At 49.4% G+C, this 19,225-nt stretch overlaps 1 protein-coding gene and 1 pseudogene across 1 annotated transcript; one reads left to right on the top strand and one right to left on the bottom strand.

Annotated features, from left to right (window-relative positions):
- Positions 1–19,225, top strand: part of LOC139274135 (zinc finger protein 721-like) — a 176,741-nt pseudogene that overhangs the window by 11,394 nt on the left and 146,122 nt on the right.
- On the bottom strand, positions 4,869–13,352 carry LOC139272884 (zinc finger protein 235-like). Its single transcript, XM_070888989.1, has 2 exons — positions 13,203–13,352; positions 4,869–8,375 (listed from the first exon to the last, which is right to left on the bottom strand). Exons 1-2 carry the CDS (start codon positions 13,350–13,352, stop codon positions 7,308–7,310), a joined length of 1,218 nt encoding a protein of 405 aa, XP_070745090.1. The 3' UTR covers positions 4,869–7,307.

Below are 19,225 nucleotides of genomic sequence, written 5' to 3'. Positions count from 1 at the left end.
GCTGCAGGAGGGGTCAAAACTAAAAATCATGGATTAAAAACTAGTATTAAAACATCGAAATAAAGTAAATGAGTTGACGGCACAAATCATTACAAATGGGTATGATTTGGTGGCCATTACAGAAATGTGGTTGCAGGGTTGCCAAGACTGAGAATTAAACATACAGGGGTATCTGATGATTCAGAAAGATAGACAAGAAGGGAAAGGAGGTGGGGTAGCTCTGTTAATAAAGGATGATATCAGGGCAATTGTGAGAGACGATATTGGCTCTAATGAACAAAATGTTGAATCGTTGTGGGTGGAGATTAGAGATAGTAAGGGGGAAAAGTCACTGGTGGGCGTAGTTTATAGGCCCCCAAATAATAACTTCATGGTGGGGCGGGCAATAATCAAGGAAATAATGGAGGCATGTGAAAAAGGAACGGCAGTAATCATAGGGGATTTTAACCTACATATCGATTGGTCTGAGCAAATCGCACGGGGTAGCCTGGAGGAGGAATTCATAGAATGCATACGGGATTGTTTCTTAGAACAGTATGTTACAGAACACTATCTTAGATCTGGTCCTCTGTAATGAGACAGGAATAATAAACGATCTCCTAGTAAAAGATCCTCTCGGAATGAGTGATCACAGTATGGTTGAATTTGTAATACAGATTGAGGGTGAGGAAGTAGTGTCTCAAACGAGCATACTATGCTTAAACAAAGGGGACTACAGTGGGATGAGGGCAGAGTTGGCTAAAGTAGACTGGAAACACAGACTAAACGGTGGCACAATTGAGGAGCTCTTTCATAGTGCTCAACAAAAATATATTCCAATGAAAAAGAAGGGCGGTAAGAGAAGGGATAACCAGCCGTGGATAACCAGGGAAATTAAGGAGAGTATCAAATTAAAAACCAATGCGTATACGGTGGCCAAGGTTAGTGGGAAAATAGAAGATTGGGAAAATTTTAAACGACAGCCAAGAATGACTAAGAAAGCAATAAAGGATAGATTACGAAGGTAAACTTGCGCAAAACATAAAAACGGATAGTAAAAGCTTTTACAGAGATATAAAACGGAAAAGAGTGACTAAAGTAAATGTTTGTCCCTTAGAAGATGAGAAGGGGGATTTAATAATGGCAAATGTGGAAATGGCTGAGACCTTAAACAATTATTTTGCTTCGGTCTTCACAGTGGAAGACACAGAAACCATGCCAGAAATTGCTGGTCACAGGAATGTGGGAAGGGAGGACCTGGAGACAATCACTATCACTAGGGGGGTAGTGCTGGACAGGCTAATGGGACTCAAGATAGACAAGTCCACTGGTTCTGATTAAATACATCCCAGGGTATTAAAAGAGATGGCGGAAGTTATAGCAGATGGATTCGTTATAATCTACCAAAATTCTCTGGACTCTGGGGAGGTACCAGCGGATTGGAAAGCAGCTAATGTAACGACTCTGTTTAAAAAAGGGGGCAGACAAAAGGCAGGTAACTATAGGCCGGTTAGTTTAAAATCTGTAGTGGGGAAAATGCTTGAAACTATCATTAAGGAAGAAATAGCGGGACATCTAGATCGGAATAGTGCAATCAAGCAGACGCAGCATGGATTCATGAAGGGGAAATCATGTTTAACTAATTTACTGGAATTCTTTGAGGATATAACGAGCATGGTGGATAGAGGTGTACCGATGGATGTGGTGTATTTAGATTTCCAAAAGGCATTCGATAAGGTGCCACACAAAAGGTTACTGCAGAAGATAAAGGTACGTGGAGTCAGTGGAAATGTATTAGCATGGATAGAGAATTGGCTGGCTAACAGAAAGCAGAGAGTCAGGATAAATGGGTCCTTTTCGGGTTGGAAATCAGTGGTTAGTGGTGTGCCACAGGGATCGGTGCTGGGACCACAACTGTTTACAATATACATAAATGATCTGGAAGAGGGGACAGAGTGTAGTGTAACAAAATTTGCAGATGACACAAAGATTAGTGGGAAAGCGGGTTGTGTGGAGGACACAGAGAGGCTGCAAAGAGATTTAGATAGGTTAAGTGAATGGGCTAAGGTTTGGCAGATGGAATACAATGTCGGAAAGTGTGAGGTCATCCACCTTGGGAAAAAAAACAAAAAAAGGGAATACTATTTGAATGGGGAGAAATTACAACATGCTGCGGTGCAGAGGGACCTGGGGGTCCTTGTGCATGAATCCCAAAAAGTTAGTTTGCAGGTGCAGCAGGTAATCAGGAAGGTGAATGGAATGCTGGCCTTCATTGCGAGAGGGATGGAGTACAAAAGCAGGGAGGTCCTGCTGCAACCGTATAGGGTATTGGTGAGGCCGCAACTGGAGTACTGCGCGCAGTTTTGGTCGCCTTACTTAAGGAAGGATATACTGGCTTTGGAGGGGGTACAGAGACGATTCACTTGGTTGATTCCGGAGATAAGGGGGTTACCTTATGATGATAGATTGAGTAGACTGGGTCTTTACTCGTTGGAGTTCAGAAGGATGAGGAGTGATCTTATAGAAACATTTAAAATCATGAAAGGGATCGACAAGATAGAGGCAGAGAGGTTGTTTCCACTGGTAGGGGAGACTAGAACTGGGGGCACAGCCTCAAAATACGGGGGAGCCAATTTAAAACCGAGTTGAGAAGGAATTTCTTCTCCCAGAGGGTTGTGAATCTGTGGAATTCTCTGCCCAGGGAAGCAGTTGAGGCTAGCTCATTGAATGTATTCAAGTCACAGATAGATAGATTTTTAACCAATAAGGGAATTAAGGGTTACGGGGACCAGCCGGATAAGTGGAGCTGAGTCCACGGCCAGATCAGCCATGATCTTATCGAATGGCTAGATGGCCTACTCCTGTTCCTAATTCTTATGTTCTTATGTAATGGATAATCTTTATCCAAGAATTATGTAAATTCTGGTGTCCCCGAGTCAATGTTGGGACTATTGCTCTTCTGAATATAGAGAAATTATCTGAGCTTTGGTGTATGGGCCACAAGATCAAAATCTCCAGATGGCTCACTTTGGTGATCATCATCATAGGCGGTCCCTCGAACGAGGATGACTTGCTTCCACATGAGTTCATAAATGTTTCAATGAAGGACCCGATGTACCAGTCCTGAACTCCAGGGGTGGAAGATGCCTGTGCGTGGATTTTTTTAAGGTGTGGTGACCATTGCACACCAGCCACCACACGGGCTTGACAGAGCTAGGCCTTTATCCAGTGCCAAGGGTTAAGCAGGATGACTGGAGACCTGCTCTGCTGCACGGACCTAGTGCGCACACATATCGCAGTGTGGGCTGGCCAGTGCTGCCCCTGGGCCCTCGGCTCTTCTGGGTGCCGTACCCTCATTAGCCGTACCCCCGCCACGATCTCCCATCGCTCCTCCACCACAAACATTCGCCGCACCTCTGCCATGATCTCTCACCACCACTACCTTGATAGCCTTGCTTAGATAGGTCACATGGTAAACTTTGCAAATGCAATATTGCCAAGAATCAGGTGGTGTTGGTTGAAGGAGAATGCTGGCCAGGAAATTGGGAGGCCTCCCAAATAGTGCCGGGGGATCTTTTAATATCCAGGCAAACAGGGCCTCGGTTCAACTTCTCGTCTAAAAGGTGGCACTTCCGACACTGCAGCACTCCCTCAGTACTGCACTGAAACCTCAGCATGGATTTATGAAAGGGAAATCATGCTTGAGAAATCTTCTGGAATTTTTTGAGGATGCAACTAGTAGAGTGGACAAGGGAGAACCAGTGGATGTGGTGTTTTTGGACTTTCAAAAGGCTTTTGACAAGGTCCCACACAAAAGATTGGTGTGCAAAATTAAAGCACATGGTATTGGGGGTAATGTACTGATGTGGATAGAGAACTGGTTGGCAGACAGGAAGCAGAGAGTCGGGATAAACGGGTCCTTTTCAGAATGGCAGGCAGTGACTAGTGAGGTGCCGCAGGGCTCAGTGCTGGGACCCCAGCTAGTTACAATATACATTAATGATTTAGATGAAGGAATTGAGTGTAATATTTCCAAGTTTGCAGATGACGCTAAGCTGGGTGGTGGTGTGAGCTGTGAGGAGGCCGCTAAGAGGCTGCAGGATGACTTGGACAGGTTAGGTGAGTGGGCAAATGTATGGAAGATGCAGTATAATATGGATAAATGTGAGGTTATCCACTTTGGGGGCAAAAACACGAAGGCAGAATATTATCTGAATGGCGGCAGATTAGGAAAAGGGGAGGTGCAATGAGACCTGGGTGTCATGGTACATCAGTCATTGAAGTTGGCATGCAGGTACAGCAGGCGGTGAAGAAGACAAATGGTATGTTAGCCTTCATAGCTAGGGGATTTGAGTATAGGAGCAGGGAGGTCTTACTGCAGTTGTACAGGGCCTGGAATATTGTGTTCAGTTTTGGTCTCCTAATCTGAGGAAGGACATTCTTGCTATTGAGGGAGTGCAGCGAATGTTCACCAGACTGATTCCCGGGATGGCAGGACTGACATATGTAAGGGGTTTTCACAGGGTTGTTGTTGTGCCTTGGGTGTCTCTCTCTGGGCTTCTGCCCTCACAGCTTATGCCTGGCCTGTGAGGTACCCTGAGTGCTGCAAGAGCACCCCTGGAGAGACTGTGTCCACAGCTTATGAAGGGGGTTTTGAGACTCGTGCGTCCCCACAGCTTATGCCTAGCCTGTGAGGGACCTGTGAGTGTCAAACACTCCTAACCCCTTCTTCCCTAGCCTTTGACACACAGTTGAGCGTTTTCGAGGCGCTCCTAGCTTCCCTTACACGGTTCTGACATAAGACTCACGATCAGGAGATGTAATACAATAGAACTGAGACAAGGTGATTCCAAGAGGAACTTTAGGCTTCCAATTTATTTGACAAGGTGTAACTCAACAAACAGCAATACACCAACAAAACAATCCCCCTAAATCCCACTAAACGGACACAACGAAAATCTTTACACCAGTTTAGCAGTACAATGCCCAACCTCCCACCTTTCCTGGCCTAACTGAGTTGGGAGTTCTGGGGACCAGAGGTTATACTCACTACTGTGCCTTCCGCAGTCTGGTGGTTTGTTTCTTCTATCTTTGGTGTCTTCGGACACTGGTTTTCCGTCAGTGTCGAGAGGCCTGTGGTTGTGGTTGTTGAATCACGAGGGCAGGGAAAATCATCACTCCTCTATCTTCACTACGTCAGAAACCCCTTTTTTTATAGCCAGATTATCCAGTCCGCCTCTCCTGCTGAAGTCGATTCTTCTCATTGGTGGACTTTTGATTTTGAAAAATGCAGCAGTTTGAGGTTTTTAGGTTTTTTTCCCACTGATCTTAACCTACTCAAGGTTTGAGTGGGTGTTGATTGCATTGGCCTCCTGTAGCCATTGTGCTAGTCTGGCCTGAGCCAGATATTTCTATGCCTGATGAAAAAGGTGTTGGAATATGTATGTGGCACTGTTTAAATGCTAATGTTTTCAAGGGGCAAGTTTCGAGGGTATACAGTTCCCAGACAATTTGATTAGTTCCAATGTCCAAACTGGCCCTTTTGATATTGACTCCACCCCTTTTCTTGCAGACCTTTAAAAAAATCCCAAATTCGATTAAAGTTCGTAGTTTCTTCCATGTGCACTTTAGGATTTCAAACTTTCTGGTAGATAGTTCCAAATTAAATTCCCTTTCCTATGAGTCCAAACACTGGGGGGGGAGGGTCTCCATTTGTGTCCCAAAGTTTTCCTTCCATCGGTTTCAATTCACAGCACAGACTGATCCCACAGCCCTTTTCCTTCTGGGTAAAATGAGGGGGTTTTCGTCCTCCCCTACACATATGAGGAGAGACTGGATCGACTATGCCTGTATTCACAGGAATTTAGAAGGATGAAAGGGGATCTCATAGAAACATAAAATTCTGACGAACTGGACAGGTTAGATGCAGGAAGAATGTTCCCGATGTTGGGGAAGTCCAGAACTAGGGAACACAGTCTAAGGATAAGGGGTAAGCCATTTAGGACTGAGATGAGGAGAATCCTTTTCACTCAGAGAGTTGTTAACCTGTGAAATTCCCGACCGTAGAGAGTTGTTAGATACAGAGTAAAGCTCCCTCTACACTGTCCCATCAAACACTCCCAGGGCATGTACACGGGCGTGTTACTAATGGCTTCCCTGGATCCCAAGGCTGGGAGCGGCGCTCTGGAAGGTATGGGGAGCTCGGACTTGTCCATGATAATAACCAACAGCAAGAGAACTGAAATAATCCAGAGTAATGAGGTGTTGGTCATGGCTCAGTGGTAGCATTCTTGTCTCTGAGTCAGTAGATTGTGGATTGAAGTCCACCTCCAGAGCCTTGAGCATAAAATCTAGGCCGGCATTCCAATGCAATACAGAGGGAGCGCTGCACTGTCAGAGGTGCCGTCTTTCACATGAGACGTTCAACCAAGGCCCCATCTGACCTCTCAAATGAGTGTAAATGATCCCATGACGTTATTCAAAGAAAAAGGGAGTTTACCCCGGTGTCCCTCAACCAACATCACTAAAACAGATTATCTGGCCATTATTACATTGCTGTTTGTGGGAGCCTGCTGTGTGCAAATTGGTTGCTGCAATTCCTCCATTACAACAGTGACTACACTTAAAAAGCACTTGCTTGTCAAGTGCTTTGGCATGAAAAGCACTTTATAAATACAAGTCTTCCTTTAACAAAGGAGAAAAGGCTCAAAAATGGAACAGGATATCAATTAGTCTCCTCTTGGAGAAATCAAGGAATCGACTGTATGTTGGAAACAAAGCTGATTTATTTGAGTTGTTTGACAGAGGGTGCAGAAAAGATATACAAGAATGGTTCCAAGGCTGAGGGACTTCAGTTATGTGGATATACTGCAGAAGCTGGGGTTGTTCTCCTTACAGCAGAGAAGATTGAGAGGAGATTTGATAGAGATGTTCAAGATCATGAGGAGTATAGACAGAGTGGATCCAGAGGACACAGATTTAAGGTGATTGGCAAAAGAATCAAAGGCGACATTAGGAAAAACTTTTTTTACGCAGCGAGTGGTTAGGATCTGGAATGCACTCCTGAAAGGGTGGGAGGCAGATTCAATTGTCGCTTTCAAAAGGGAATTGGATAAGTACCTGAAGGAAAAAATTCACAGGGTTACGGGGCAAGGGCGGGGGAGTGGGACTAGCTGAGGTGTTCTTGCAGAGAGCCTGCATGGGCTTGATGGGTCAAAAGCTGTAACCATTCTATGATTCTAAGCTTCCCAGAAAATTAAACTCCAGCCCAGTTATAGGGATTAATTACATCAGTGGCAACAAACCCCAACTGTCCAAGTGAACACGGTTCAGTCCTGGATGTGATTAACAGCAGAATCCACACCTGCAGTGTGAACTCGCTGGTGTCTCAGTAGGTGGGACGACTGAATGAATCCCTTCCCACACTCAGAGCAGGTGAACGGCATCTCCGCAGTGTGAGTGCGTTGGTGTGCCAGCAGGTTGAATGAACGAGTGAATCTCTTCCCACACTCAGAACAGGTGAACGGCCTCTCCCCAGTGTGAGTGCGTTGGTGTGTCATCAGATCCTTTCTGCTTTTAAAGCTCTTCTCACAGTCAGAACATTTAAACAGTCTCTTATTGGTGTGAACAAGTTGGTGTTCAGTGAGCTGGGATGAACGAGTGCATGCCTTCCCACACACAGAACAGGTAAAATGTTTCTCCCCGGTGTGAACAGGTTGGTGTGCAGTGAGCTGGCATGAACGAGCGAATTCCATACCACACATGGAACACGTGAACGGCCTTTCCCCGGTGTGAACTCGCTGGTGTTCAGTGAGGATGGATGAACGAGCGAATCCCTTCCCACACACAGAGCAGATGAACGGCCTCTCCCCGCTGTGAACTCGCTGGTGTCTCAGCTGATGAGATGATTTAACAAACCCTTTCCCACATATGGAGCAGATGAATGGTCTCTCCCCAGTATGAACTCGCTGGTGTTCAGTGAGGCGTGAAGAACAAGTGAATCCCTTCCCACACACGGAGCAGGTGAATGGTTTCTCCCCAGTGTGAACTCGCTGGTGCTCAGTGAGGTTAGATGACTGCCTGAACCTCTTCTCGCAGTAAGAGCAACTGAACGGCCTCTCCCCAGTGTGAACTCGTTGGTGTTGATTTAGTTCACGAGAGGTTTTAAAGCTGTTCCCACAGTCAGAGCATTTAAAAGGTCTCTCATTCGTGTGAACTCGCTGGTGTGATAGAAGGTGAGCTGAACGAATGAATCCCTTCCCACACACAGGGCAGGTGAACGGCCTCTCCCCGGTGTGACGACGTCGATGAGTTTCCAGCTCAGAGGGCCAATTGAATCCCTTCCCACAATCTCCACATTCCCATGGTTTCTCCGTGATGTGGGTGTCCTTGTGTCTCTCCAGGTTGGACGATCAGTTGAAGCCTCGTCCACACACACACACGTGTACGGTTTCTCCCCGTTGTGACTGGTGCGATGTTTCTCCTTCCACTTTAAAAGGCCGATGATATCCAGCTCCTGATGAATGGAGTGACTCTGTCAGATCTTGACATATTTGGTTGGGTTTTCCGTCTGCAAATGCTCCCCTTCTAATATCCTGTAAAAGGATTTTACAAAAGTCAGCACTGGAAGTGCAGGATAGAAATTGAAGACAGACACTTCTCATTTCTATGGCACAGTCTTTCCCCTCTATTGTTCCCCCAAAGCTGTAAATCCCTGTCCCGCACACTCTCCCTCCTCGCTGTGCTGAAATCCAAACCCATCGCACCATCTCCAACATTTCTTTACCCTCCCCCCTCCACCGTTTGCTCCCTCCCTCTGCTCTGGTTGGGTTCAGTTCTACACCCGCTGTGTGGAAAGTGAGAATAAAATCAATGAGGCATTAATGTTTTTCTCCTGGGTACTGGGACCCTGAAGAACCCGCCCACTCTCTGCTCCTATACCAAAATGGCCGCGCAGTCGCAATAATCTGGGCTTGTCACCGGGGAAAAGCCTTTGCGAATATGGCCGCACGGCCGCACAGCCGCCCTGAACGTCCCTGTCCAAGATGGAGGTCAGTGAACCCGGGCGGTCGGGCCTATCTCCGTGGTGCAAACACGGGCCTGCGGGCTCTTATTCGTAGCCTGTCCGCTCATATTCGGTGCCTATGTGCTCTTATTCGGTGCCTGAGGCTTTCGCGACCTGTTTATGAAGCTTCCCAGCGTATCCGGCTGTCCAATTCCTTCGCTCAGACCACAATCTACCGGCGCCTCGCAGAACCGTATCTTCTGTCACAAACCATCTTCGCCACTGGCACTGCGCATGCCCAGAGCACAGACCGGCCGCGCGCCTGCGTACTGGGCTCCTGTAGTCATTGATAGGCCACTTTGAGCCTCGCGGGGGTTTCTGGGTAAATATCATTCCTTTCATTGAAAACCCCAGGCGGTGAAGATAACATTTATTTTGTGTCAGCCGATTGAGATTGTTTTTTTCACTACCTGTAGGGGGTCACACTAAGTTGCTCCAGTGTTAGCAGATGGGAACAGAAATCTTTAAAGCAAGTGCCCTCGTATACCACAAATCTGAAATAAATAGTAATAACTATTTACACACAAATCATAAAGTGATTGTGAGGATCAATTATCACCTCTTTAACCTGCGGTGCCCACCGGTCACGAAAGGTATCAAGCCTTCCACATGGACACCACATGGTCCCTCTCCATAGCCAGCCGGGCAAGACCGTGGAAGCGAGGTAGGCAGCCAGTGTGACCTCCCAATGGGCCCGCTCATCTTGGACTTGCAAATTTTATGTTTTTGCCAGACCCAAGAGCAGGTCCAGGAGAAGATCCTCTGACTTACTCACCCGACATCTCCACTCTATCACCCTCCACATCGGGCGATCGAAGATTAGGGGCATGGTGCTGAAGTGTAACCAAAGCTTGAGGAGCAGCCGCTTCAGGTAACTATGCAGGGGCTGAAAAATCAATCACTGAATATATACATGGCCCATGGACTCCTCTCCCCACAAAAATCCACATCTGGCCTTGGACCCCGGAAAGGGGAGTTATGCTGGAACTGTATACAACACTAGTTAGACCACAGCTGGATTACTGTGTGCAGTTCTGGTCACCACATTACAGGAAGTATGTGATTGCACTAGAAAGGGTTCCGAGGAGATTTGCGAGGCTGTTTCCAGGACTGGAAAACTTTAGCTATAAGGAAGGATTGGGTAGGCTGGGGTTGTTTTCCTTGGAACAGAGGAGGCCGAGGAGAGATTTAATTGAGCTGTATAAAATTATGAGGGGCCTAGATACAGTGGATAGGAAGGACATTTCCCTTAGCTGAAGGGTCAATAACCAGGGCTATAGATTTAAAGTATATGGTAAAAGGATTAGAGGGGAAATAAGTAAACATTTCTTTCCCTGGAGGGTGAGAGTTTGGAACTCACTGCCTGAAAGAGTGGTAGAGGCAGAAACCCTCATCACATTTAAATAGTTCTTGATGTGCACGTGAAGAGCCGCAACCTGCAGGGCTACGGGCCTAGTGCTGGAAGGTGGGCATAGGCTGTTTAGCTCTTTTTCGACTGGCATGGACATTATGGGCCGAATGGCCTCCTCTGTCATAATTTTTCTATGATTCTATGAAAAATGATTGCACATGACTGCTCCGTGTAACAGTCTCCGCCCTAGACCCCAGTGGTGCAGGGGAGGACTCGCGCGTAGAAAGCCCCCATTGGGGAACCCAGCCTCGGTCGGAAGATAACCCACCAGTCCGATTGGTCAATAAACAAACTTAATAAATAAATTATACAAAGACCGGAGTGCCAGGGTCCTCAGCCATGGTGATGATACATTTCCGTTACTAACTCGCATCTCAGGACACACCGTGTCTGAGTTCATTGCTCAATATATTCTAACTGTTTTGTAACTTGAGTTCTGGCCTCATTCTGAGGGAAATTTACGAGGTCTCATTTTGTTTGTGTGTCCCACTGGAGAGGCTGTTAATGGCTTTAATAAACTGGCAACAAGTTTTTTTTAATTTTGGAGGTGAAAAACACTATTAGTGATGCCTCAAAACACATGGGACAGAGAAATCCAGTTCACAGTGCCCCTGCCACAGCACTCAGTATCCACCCTCTCTACCATTGGTACTGTTTCTGCAGTAATTATGGTCTATAAGATGACGCAAGTCAGACCATGTGGAGTCAAGGGCCAGGTAGCAGAATGGATGGAAAGATGGCTACTAAACAGAAATCAGAGGGTATGAGTTAAGTGAAGTTTCTCAGACTGGCAGGAAGTGAGAAGTGATGTCCCGCAGGGATCCGTGCCAGGACCACTGTTGTTCACCATTATATAGACTCAGAAATTGTGGCATGTTTTCCAAATTTGCAGAGGATACCAAGTTGGCCCATGTGGAGACCAAGTTCTGCCTTCACACTGAGGACAACCACCATCGTATTGTGTGGCACTACCACTGTGCCATATGGAATAGACTAATAATTGACCTAGCAGCTCAAAACTGGGCAGCCATAAGGTGCTCTGGGCTATCCACAGCTGCAGAATTGTATTCCAACACAATCTGCAAGCTCATGGCCTGGCATATTCTTACTCCTTCATTACCATCAAGCAAGCTGACCAACCTCCGTTCAATGAGGAGTGTAGAAGAGCATGCTGGGAGCAGCACCAGGTGTACCTAAAAATGAGCTACCAAACTGGAGAAGCTACAACACAGGACTACCTGCCTGTTAACCAGCATAAGCAGCATGCTATGGTCAGAGCTAAGTGATCCCACAACCAATGGATCAGATCACAGCTCTGCAGTCCTGCCACATCCAGTTATGAATGGTGGTGGACAATTAAACAACTAACAGAAGGAGGCGTCTCCATGAACATTTCCATCCTCAATGATGGCAGAGCCCAGCACCTAAGTGCAAAAGAAAGGCTGAAGCATTCATAACTATCTTCAGCCAGAAATGTTGAGTGTATGATCCTTCTCTACCTCCTGTGAAGTCAACAACAACAACTTGCATTTATATAGCTCCTTTAACATAGTAAAGCATTCCCAGGCTTTTCACAAGAGTCTTATCAAAAAAGATTTGACACAGAGCCACATAAAGAGATGTTAGGTCAGATAGCCTAGAGCATGCTCAAAGTGTCTAAACTGAGACATTTAGGAAGGGTGGAAGTTGTGAGGCTGGCCAGGAGAACACTGGAATAGTTAAGTCTGGAGGCAACAAAGGCATGGATGAGGGTTTCAGCAGCAGATGAGTTGAGGCAGGGGCGGAGCAGGGTGATATTACGGAGGTGAAAGGATGTCTCAGCTGATCTACTGCTGAAACCCACAACCATTCCTTTGTTACATCCACACTTCAGTATTCCAATGTTCTCCTGCCACCTTCAAAGATTTGTATACATACACCCCAGGTCTCTCTGTTCCTGCATCCCCTTCAAAATTGTATCATTTCATTCATATTGCCTCTCTTTATTTTTCCTACCAAAATATATCACTTCACACTTCTCTGCATTAAATTCCATCTGCCACGTGGCTGCCCATTTCATCAGTCTGTCTATTATCACCTGAAGTCTTTTACTACTCTCCTCCAAGTTTTGTGTCATCTGCAAACGATGAAATGATGCCCCGTATACCCAAATCCAGCCCAAAAAGAGCAGTGGTCCTAACGACTTCTGGAAAACACCACTGGATACTTACCTCCAGTCTGAAAAACAACCATTCACCACTACTCTCTGCTTTCTGTCCCTTACCCAATTATGTACACATGCTGCCACTGTCCCATTAATCCCATAGGCTTTAATTTTGCTAACAATTCTATTATGTGGTGCTTTGTCAAGCGCTTTTTGTAAGTCATCTGCACAACATCAACCGCACTACCCTCATCAACCCTCCCCATTACTTCATCAAAAACCTCGGTCAAGTTACTCAAACATGATCTGCCTTTAACAAATCTGTGCTGACTTTCAGTTATTAGCCCATAGTTTCCCAAATGCCAATGAATTTTGTCCCAGATTATTGTTTCTAGAAGTTTCCCTATCACCGACGTTAGGCTCACTGATCTGTAGTTTCCGGGTTTATCTCTCGCCCCTTTTTTAAACAGGGGTGTAACATTTGCAGTCCTGCAGTCCTCTGGCACCACGCCGATATCCAAGGAGGATTGGAAGATTGTGGCTAGAGCCTCCGCAATTTTCATCCTTACTTCCCTCAGTAATGTAGGGTCATGTAACCTTTCTACTTTGAGGATTGCCAACCTTTTAAGTACTTCCTCTTCATCGATTTTTGTCCTATCCAATATCACTACTGCCTCCTTCTTTACTGCTACATTGGTAGCATCCTCTTCTCTAGTGAAGACAACTGTAACAGACTCATTTAATACCTCAGCCATGCCCTCTGCCTGCACAAGATCTCCTTTTTGGTCCCTAATCAACCCAACCCTTCCTTCGACCACCCTTTTACTAGTTATGTGTTTATAAAAGACTTTTCGGTTCCCCTTTATGTTAGCTGCTAATCTATTTTCATACTCTCTCTTTGACCCTCTTATTCCATATTTTAGATCTCCTCTGTACTTTCTATATTCAGCTTGATTCCCCACTGTATCTGAACCTTGCATTTGTCAAATGGCTCCTTTTTTGTCATTTTAACCTCTATACGTTTAGTCATTCAGGGAGCTCTGGCTTTGGATGCCCGTCCTTTCCCCGAATAGAAATGTGTCTCCTCTGTCCCCGAACCATCCCCTCTTTGAAGGCCTCCCATTGTTCACTTGCTGTTTTGCCTCCCATCCACCTGGGCCAGATCCTTTTTCATTCTAGCTCACTGTATAATGGGAACGGTAACATAGTGGTAACATCACTGGGCTGGTAATCCTGAGGCCTAGACTAATAATCCAGAGATGTGAGTTCAAATCCCACCATGGCAGCTGGGGAATTTAAATTCAGTTAATTAAATAAATCTAGAATAAAAAGCTAGTATCAGTAATGGAACTACTGGATTGTTGTAAAAACCCATCTGGCTCACTGATGTCCTTTAGAGAAGGAAATCTGATGCCATTATCTGGGTCTGGCTAATATGTGACTCCAGATCCCACAGCAATGTGGTTGACTCTTAACTGCCCTCTGAAATGTCACTCAGTTGTAACACACTACTATGACAAAGTTGGGGGAGGGGTGGTGTTTCTGTGTTTGGGGAGGTGTAACTGTGTTGTGGGGAGGGGTTACTGTGTTTGGGGGGGGGTGTTACTGTGTTTTGGGCAATGGGGGGGGTGTTACCATGATTTGGGCAGTGGGGGGAGGGGTGTTACTGTGTTTTGGGTAGTGAGGGGGGGTGTTACTGTGTTTTGGGCAGTGGGGGGTGGGTGTTACCGTGATGTGGGCAGTGGGGGGGGGGTGTTACTGTGTTTTGGGCAGTGGGGGCGGTGTTACTGTGTTTTGGGCAGTGGGGTGGGGGGGGGTTACTGTGTTTTGGGCAGTGGGGGGGGGGTGTTACTGTGTTTTGGGCAGTGGGGGGTGGGTGTTACCGTGATGTGGGCAGTGGGGGGGTGTTACTGTGTTTTGGGCAGTGGGGGGGGTGTTACTGTGTTTTGGGCAGTGGGGGGGGGGGGTGTTACTGTGTTTTGGGCAGTGGGGGGTGTTACTGTGTTTTGGGCAGTGGGGGGGGGGGGTGTTAGTGTGTTTTGGACAGTGGGGGGGGGGGTGTTACTGTGTTTTGGGCAGTGGGGGGGTGTTACTGTGTTTTGGGCAGTGGAGGGGGTGTTAGTGTGTTTTGGGCAGTGGGGGGGGGTGTTACTGTGTTTTGGGCAGTGCGGGGGGGGTGTTACTGTGTTTTGGGCAGTGGGGGGGTGTTAGTGTGTTTTGGGCAGTGGGGGGGTTGTTATTGTGTTTTTGGCAGTGGGGGGGTGTTACTGTGTTTTGGGCAGTGGGGGGGGGTGTTATCGTGTTTTGGGCAGTGGGGGGGGGGGGTGTTACTGTGTTTTGGGCAGTAGGGGGGGTGTTACTGTGTTTTGGGCAGTGGGGGAGGGGGTGTTACTGTGTCTTGGGCAGTGGGGGGGGTGTTACTGTGTTTTGGGCAGTGGTGGGGGGTGTTACTGTGTTTTGGGCAGTGGGGGGGGTGTTACTGTGTTTTGGGCAGTGGGGGAGGGGGTGTTACTGTGTTTTGGGCAGTGGGGGGGTGTTACCATGTTTTGGGCAGTGGTGGGGGGTGTTACTGTGTTTTGGGCAGTGGTGGGGGGGGGTGTTACCATGTTTTGGGCAGTGAGGGGGGGGTTACTGTGTTTTGGGCAGTGGGGGGGGGTGTTACTGTGTTTTGGGCAGTGGGGGAGGGGGTGTTACTGTGTCTTGGGCAGTGGGGGGGGTGTTACTGTGTTTTGGGCAGTGGGGGAGGGGGTGTTACTGTGTTTTGGGCAGTGGGGGGGTGTTACCATGTTTTGGGCAGTGGGGGGGGGGTTACTGTGTTTTGGGCAGTGGTGGGGGGTGTTACTGTGTTTTGGGCAGTGGTGGGGGGGGTGTTACCATGTTTTGGGCAGTGAGGGGGGTGTTACTGTGTTTTGGGCAGTGGGGGGGGTGTTACTGTGTTTTGGGCAGTGGCGGGGGGGTGTTACTGTGTTTTGGGCAGTGGGGGAGGGGGTGTTACTGTGTTTTGGGCAGTGGGGGGGGTGTTACCATGTTTTGGGCAGTGGGGGGGGTGTTACTGTGTTTTGGGCAGTGGTGGGGGGGTGTTACCATGTTTTGGGCAGTGGGGGGTGGTTACTGTGTTTTGGGCAGTGGGGGGGGTGTTACTGTGTTTTGGGCAGTGGGGGGTGGTTACTGTGTTTTGGGCAGTGGGGGGGGGGTGTTACTGTGTTTTGGGCAGTGGGGGGGGGTGTTACTGTGTTTTGGGCAGTGGCGGGGGGGTGTTACTGTGTTTTGGCAGTGGGGGGGCGTGTTACTGTGTTTTGGGCAGTGGAGGGGGGGTGTTACTGTGTTTTGGGCAGTGGGGGGGCGTGTTACTGTGTTTTGGGCAGTGGAGTGGGGTTGTTACTGTGTTTTGGGCAGTGGAGGGGGGGTGTTACTGTGTTTTGGGCAGTGGGGGGGCGTGTTACTGTGTTTTGGGCAGTGGGGGGTGGTTACTGTGTTTTGGGCAGTGGGGGGGGGTGTTACTGTGTTTTGGGCAGTGGCGGGGGGGTGTTACTGTGTTTTGGCAGTGGGGGGGGTGTTACTGTGTTTTGGGCAGTGGGGGGGCGTGTTACTGTGTTTTGGGCAGTGGAGGGGGGGTGTTACTGTGTTTTGGGCAGTGGGGGGGGGGTGTTACTGTGTTTTGGGCAGTGGGGGGGGGGTGTTACTGTGTTTTGGGCAGTGGGGGGGCGTGTTACTGTGTTTTGGGCAGTGGGGGGGGGTGTTACTGTGTTTTGGGCAATGGGGGGGGTGTTACCATGATTTGGGCAGTGGGGGGAGGGGTGTTACTGTGTTTTGGGTAGTGAGGGGGGGTGTTACTGTGTTTTGGGCAGTGGGGGGGGTGTGTGTTACTGTGTTTTGGGCAGTGGGGGGTGGGTGTTACCGTGATGTGGGCAGTGGGGGGGTGTTACTGTGTTTTGGGCAGTGGGGGGGGTGTTACTGTGTTTTGGGCAGTGGGGTGGGGGGGGGGGGTTACTGTGTTTTGGGCAGTGGGGGGGGGTGTTACTGTGTTTTGGGCAGTGGTGGGGGGGGTGTTACCATGTTTTGGGCAGTGAGGGGGGGGTTACTGTGTTTTGGGCAGTGGGGGGGGGTGTTACTGTGTTTTGGGCAGTGGGGGAGGGGGTGTTACTGTGTCTTGGGCAGTGGGGGGGGTGTTACTGTGTTTTGGGCAGTGGGGGAGGGGTTGTTACTGTGTTTTGGGCAGTGGGGGGGTGTTACCATGTTTTGGGCAGTGCGGGGGGGGTTACTGTGTTTTGGGCAGTGGTGGGGGGTGTTACTGTGTTTTGGGCAGTGGTGGGGGGGGTGTTACCATGTTTTGGGCAGTGAGGGGGGTGTTACTGTGTTTTGGGCAGTGGGGGGGGTGTTACTGTGTTTTGGGCAGTGGCGGGGGGGTGTTACTGTGTTTTGGGCAGTGGGGGAGGGGGTGTTACTGTGTTTTGGGCAGTGGGGGGGGTGTTACCATGTTTTGGGCAGTGGGGGGGGTGTTACTGTGTTTTGGGCAGTGGTGGGGGGGTGTTACCATGTTTTGGGCAGTGGGGGGTGGTTACTGTGTTTTGGGCAGTGGGGGGGGTGTTACTGTGTTTTGGGCAGTGGGGGGTGGTTACTGTGTTTTGGGCAGTGGGGGGGGGGTGTTACTGTGTTTTGGGCAGTGGGGGGGGGTGTTACTGTGTTTTGGGCAGTGGTGGGGGGGTGTTACCATGTTTTGGGCAGTGGGGGGTGGTTACTGTGTTTTGGGCAGTGGGGGGGGTGTTACTGTGTTTTGGGCAGTGGGGGGTGGTTACTGTGTTTTGGCAGTGGGGGGGCGTGTTACTGTGTTTTGGGCAGTGGAGGGGGGGTGTTACTGTGTTTTGGGCAGTGGGGGGGCGTGTTACTGTGTTTTGGGCAGTGGAGTGGGGTTGTTACTGTGTTTTGGGCAGTGGAGGGGGGTGTTACTGTGTTTTGGGCAGTGGGGGGGCGTGTTACTGTGTTTTGGGCAGTGGGGGGTGGTTACTGTGTTTTGGGCAGTGGGGGGGGTGTTACTGTGTTTTGGGCAGTGGCGGGGGGGTGTTACTGTGTTTTGGCAGTGGGGGGGTGTTACTGTGTTTTGGGCAGTGGGGGGGCGTGTTACTGTGTTTTGGGCAGTGGAGGGGGGGTGTTACTGTGTTTTGGGCAGTGGGGGGGGGTGTTACTGTGTTTTGGGCAGTGGGGGGGGGTGTTACTGTGTTTTGGGCAGTGGGGGGGCGTGTTACTGTGTTTTGGGCAGTGGGGGGGGGTGTTACTGTGTTTTGGGCAATGGGGGGGGTGTTACCATGATTTGGGCAGTGGGGGGAGGGGTGTTACTGTGTTTTGGGTAGTGAGGGGGGGTGTTACTGTGTTTTGGGCAGTGGGGGGGGTGTGTGTTACTGTGTTTTGGGCAGTGGGGGGTGGGTGTTACCGTGATGTGGGCAGTGGGGGGGTGTTACTGTGTTTTGGGCAGTGGGGGGGGTGTTACTGTGTTTTGGGCAGTGGGGTGGGGGGGGGGGTTACTGTGTTTTGGGCAGTGGGGGGGGGGGTGTTACTGTGTTTTGGGCAGTGGGGGGTGGGTGTTACCGTGATGTGGGCAGTGGGGGGGTGTTACTGTGTTTTGGGCAGTGGGGGGGGTGTTACTGTGTTTTGGGCAGTGGGGTGGGGGGGGGGGGGTTACTGTGTTTTGGGCAGTGGGGGGGGGGTGTTACTGTGTTTTGGGCAGTGGGGGGGTGTTAGTGTGTTTTGGGCAGTGGGGGGGTTGTTATTGTGTTTTTGGCAGTGGGGGGGTGTTACTGTGTTTTGGGCAGTGGGGGGGGTGTTATCGTGTTTTGGGCAGTGGGGGGGGGGTGTTACTGTGTTTTGGGCAGTAGGGGGGGTGTTACTGTGTTTTGGGCAGTGGGGGAGGGGGTGTTACTGTGTCTTGGGCAGTGGGGGGGGTGTTACTGTGTTTTGGGCAGTGGGGGGGGTGTTACTGTGTTTTGGGCAGTGGGGGAGGGGGTGTTACTGTGTTTTGGGCAGTGGGGGGGTGTTACCATGTTTTGGGCAGTGGGGGGGGGTTACTGTGTTTTGGGCAGTGGTGGGGGGTGTTACTGTGTTTTGGGCAGTGGTGGGGGGGGTGTTACCATGTTTTGGGCAGTGAGGGGGGTGTTACTGTGTTTTGGGCAGTGGGGGAGGGGGTGTTACTGTGTCTTGGGCAGTGGGGGGGGTGTTACTGTGTTTTGGGCAGTGGGGGAGGGGGTGTTACTGTGTTTTGGGCAGTGGGGGGGTGTTACCATGTTTTGGGCAGTGGGGGGGGGGTTACTGTGTTTTGGGCAGTGGTGGGGGGTGTTACTGTGTTTTGGGCAGTGGTGGGGGGGGTGTTACCATGTTTTGGGCAGTGAGGGGGGCGTTACTGTGTTTTGGGCAGTGGGGGGGGTGTTACTGTGTTTTGGGCAGTGGCGGGGGGGTGTTACTGTGTTTTGGCAGTGGGGGGGGGGTGTTACTGTGTTTTGGGCAGTGGTGGGGGGGGTGTTACCATGTTTTGGGCAGTGAGGGGGGGGTTACTGTGTTTTGGGCAGTGGCGGGGGGGTGTTACTGTGTTTTGGCAGTGGGGGGAGTGTTACTGTGTTTTGGGCAGTGGGGGGGGTGT

The sequence above is a fragment of the Pristiophorus japonicus genome, chromosome 9 (assembly GCF_044704955.1).
Source record: "Pristiophorus japonicus isolate sPriJap1 chromosome 9, sPriJap1.hap1, whole genome shotgun sequence".
Lineage (NCBI taxonomy): Eukaryota > Metazoa > Chordata > Chondrichthyes > Pristiophoridae > Pristiophorus > Pristiophorus japonicus.
The sequence above is the reverse complement of the archived record's forward strand: the minus strand, read 5'-3'. Positions and strand labels throughout refer to the sequence as shown.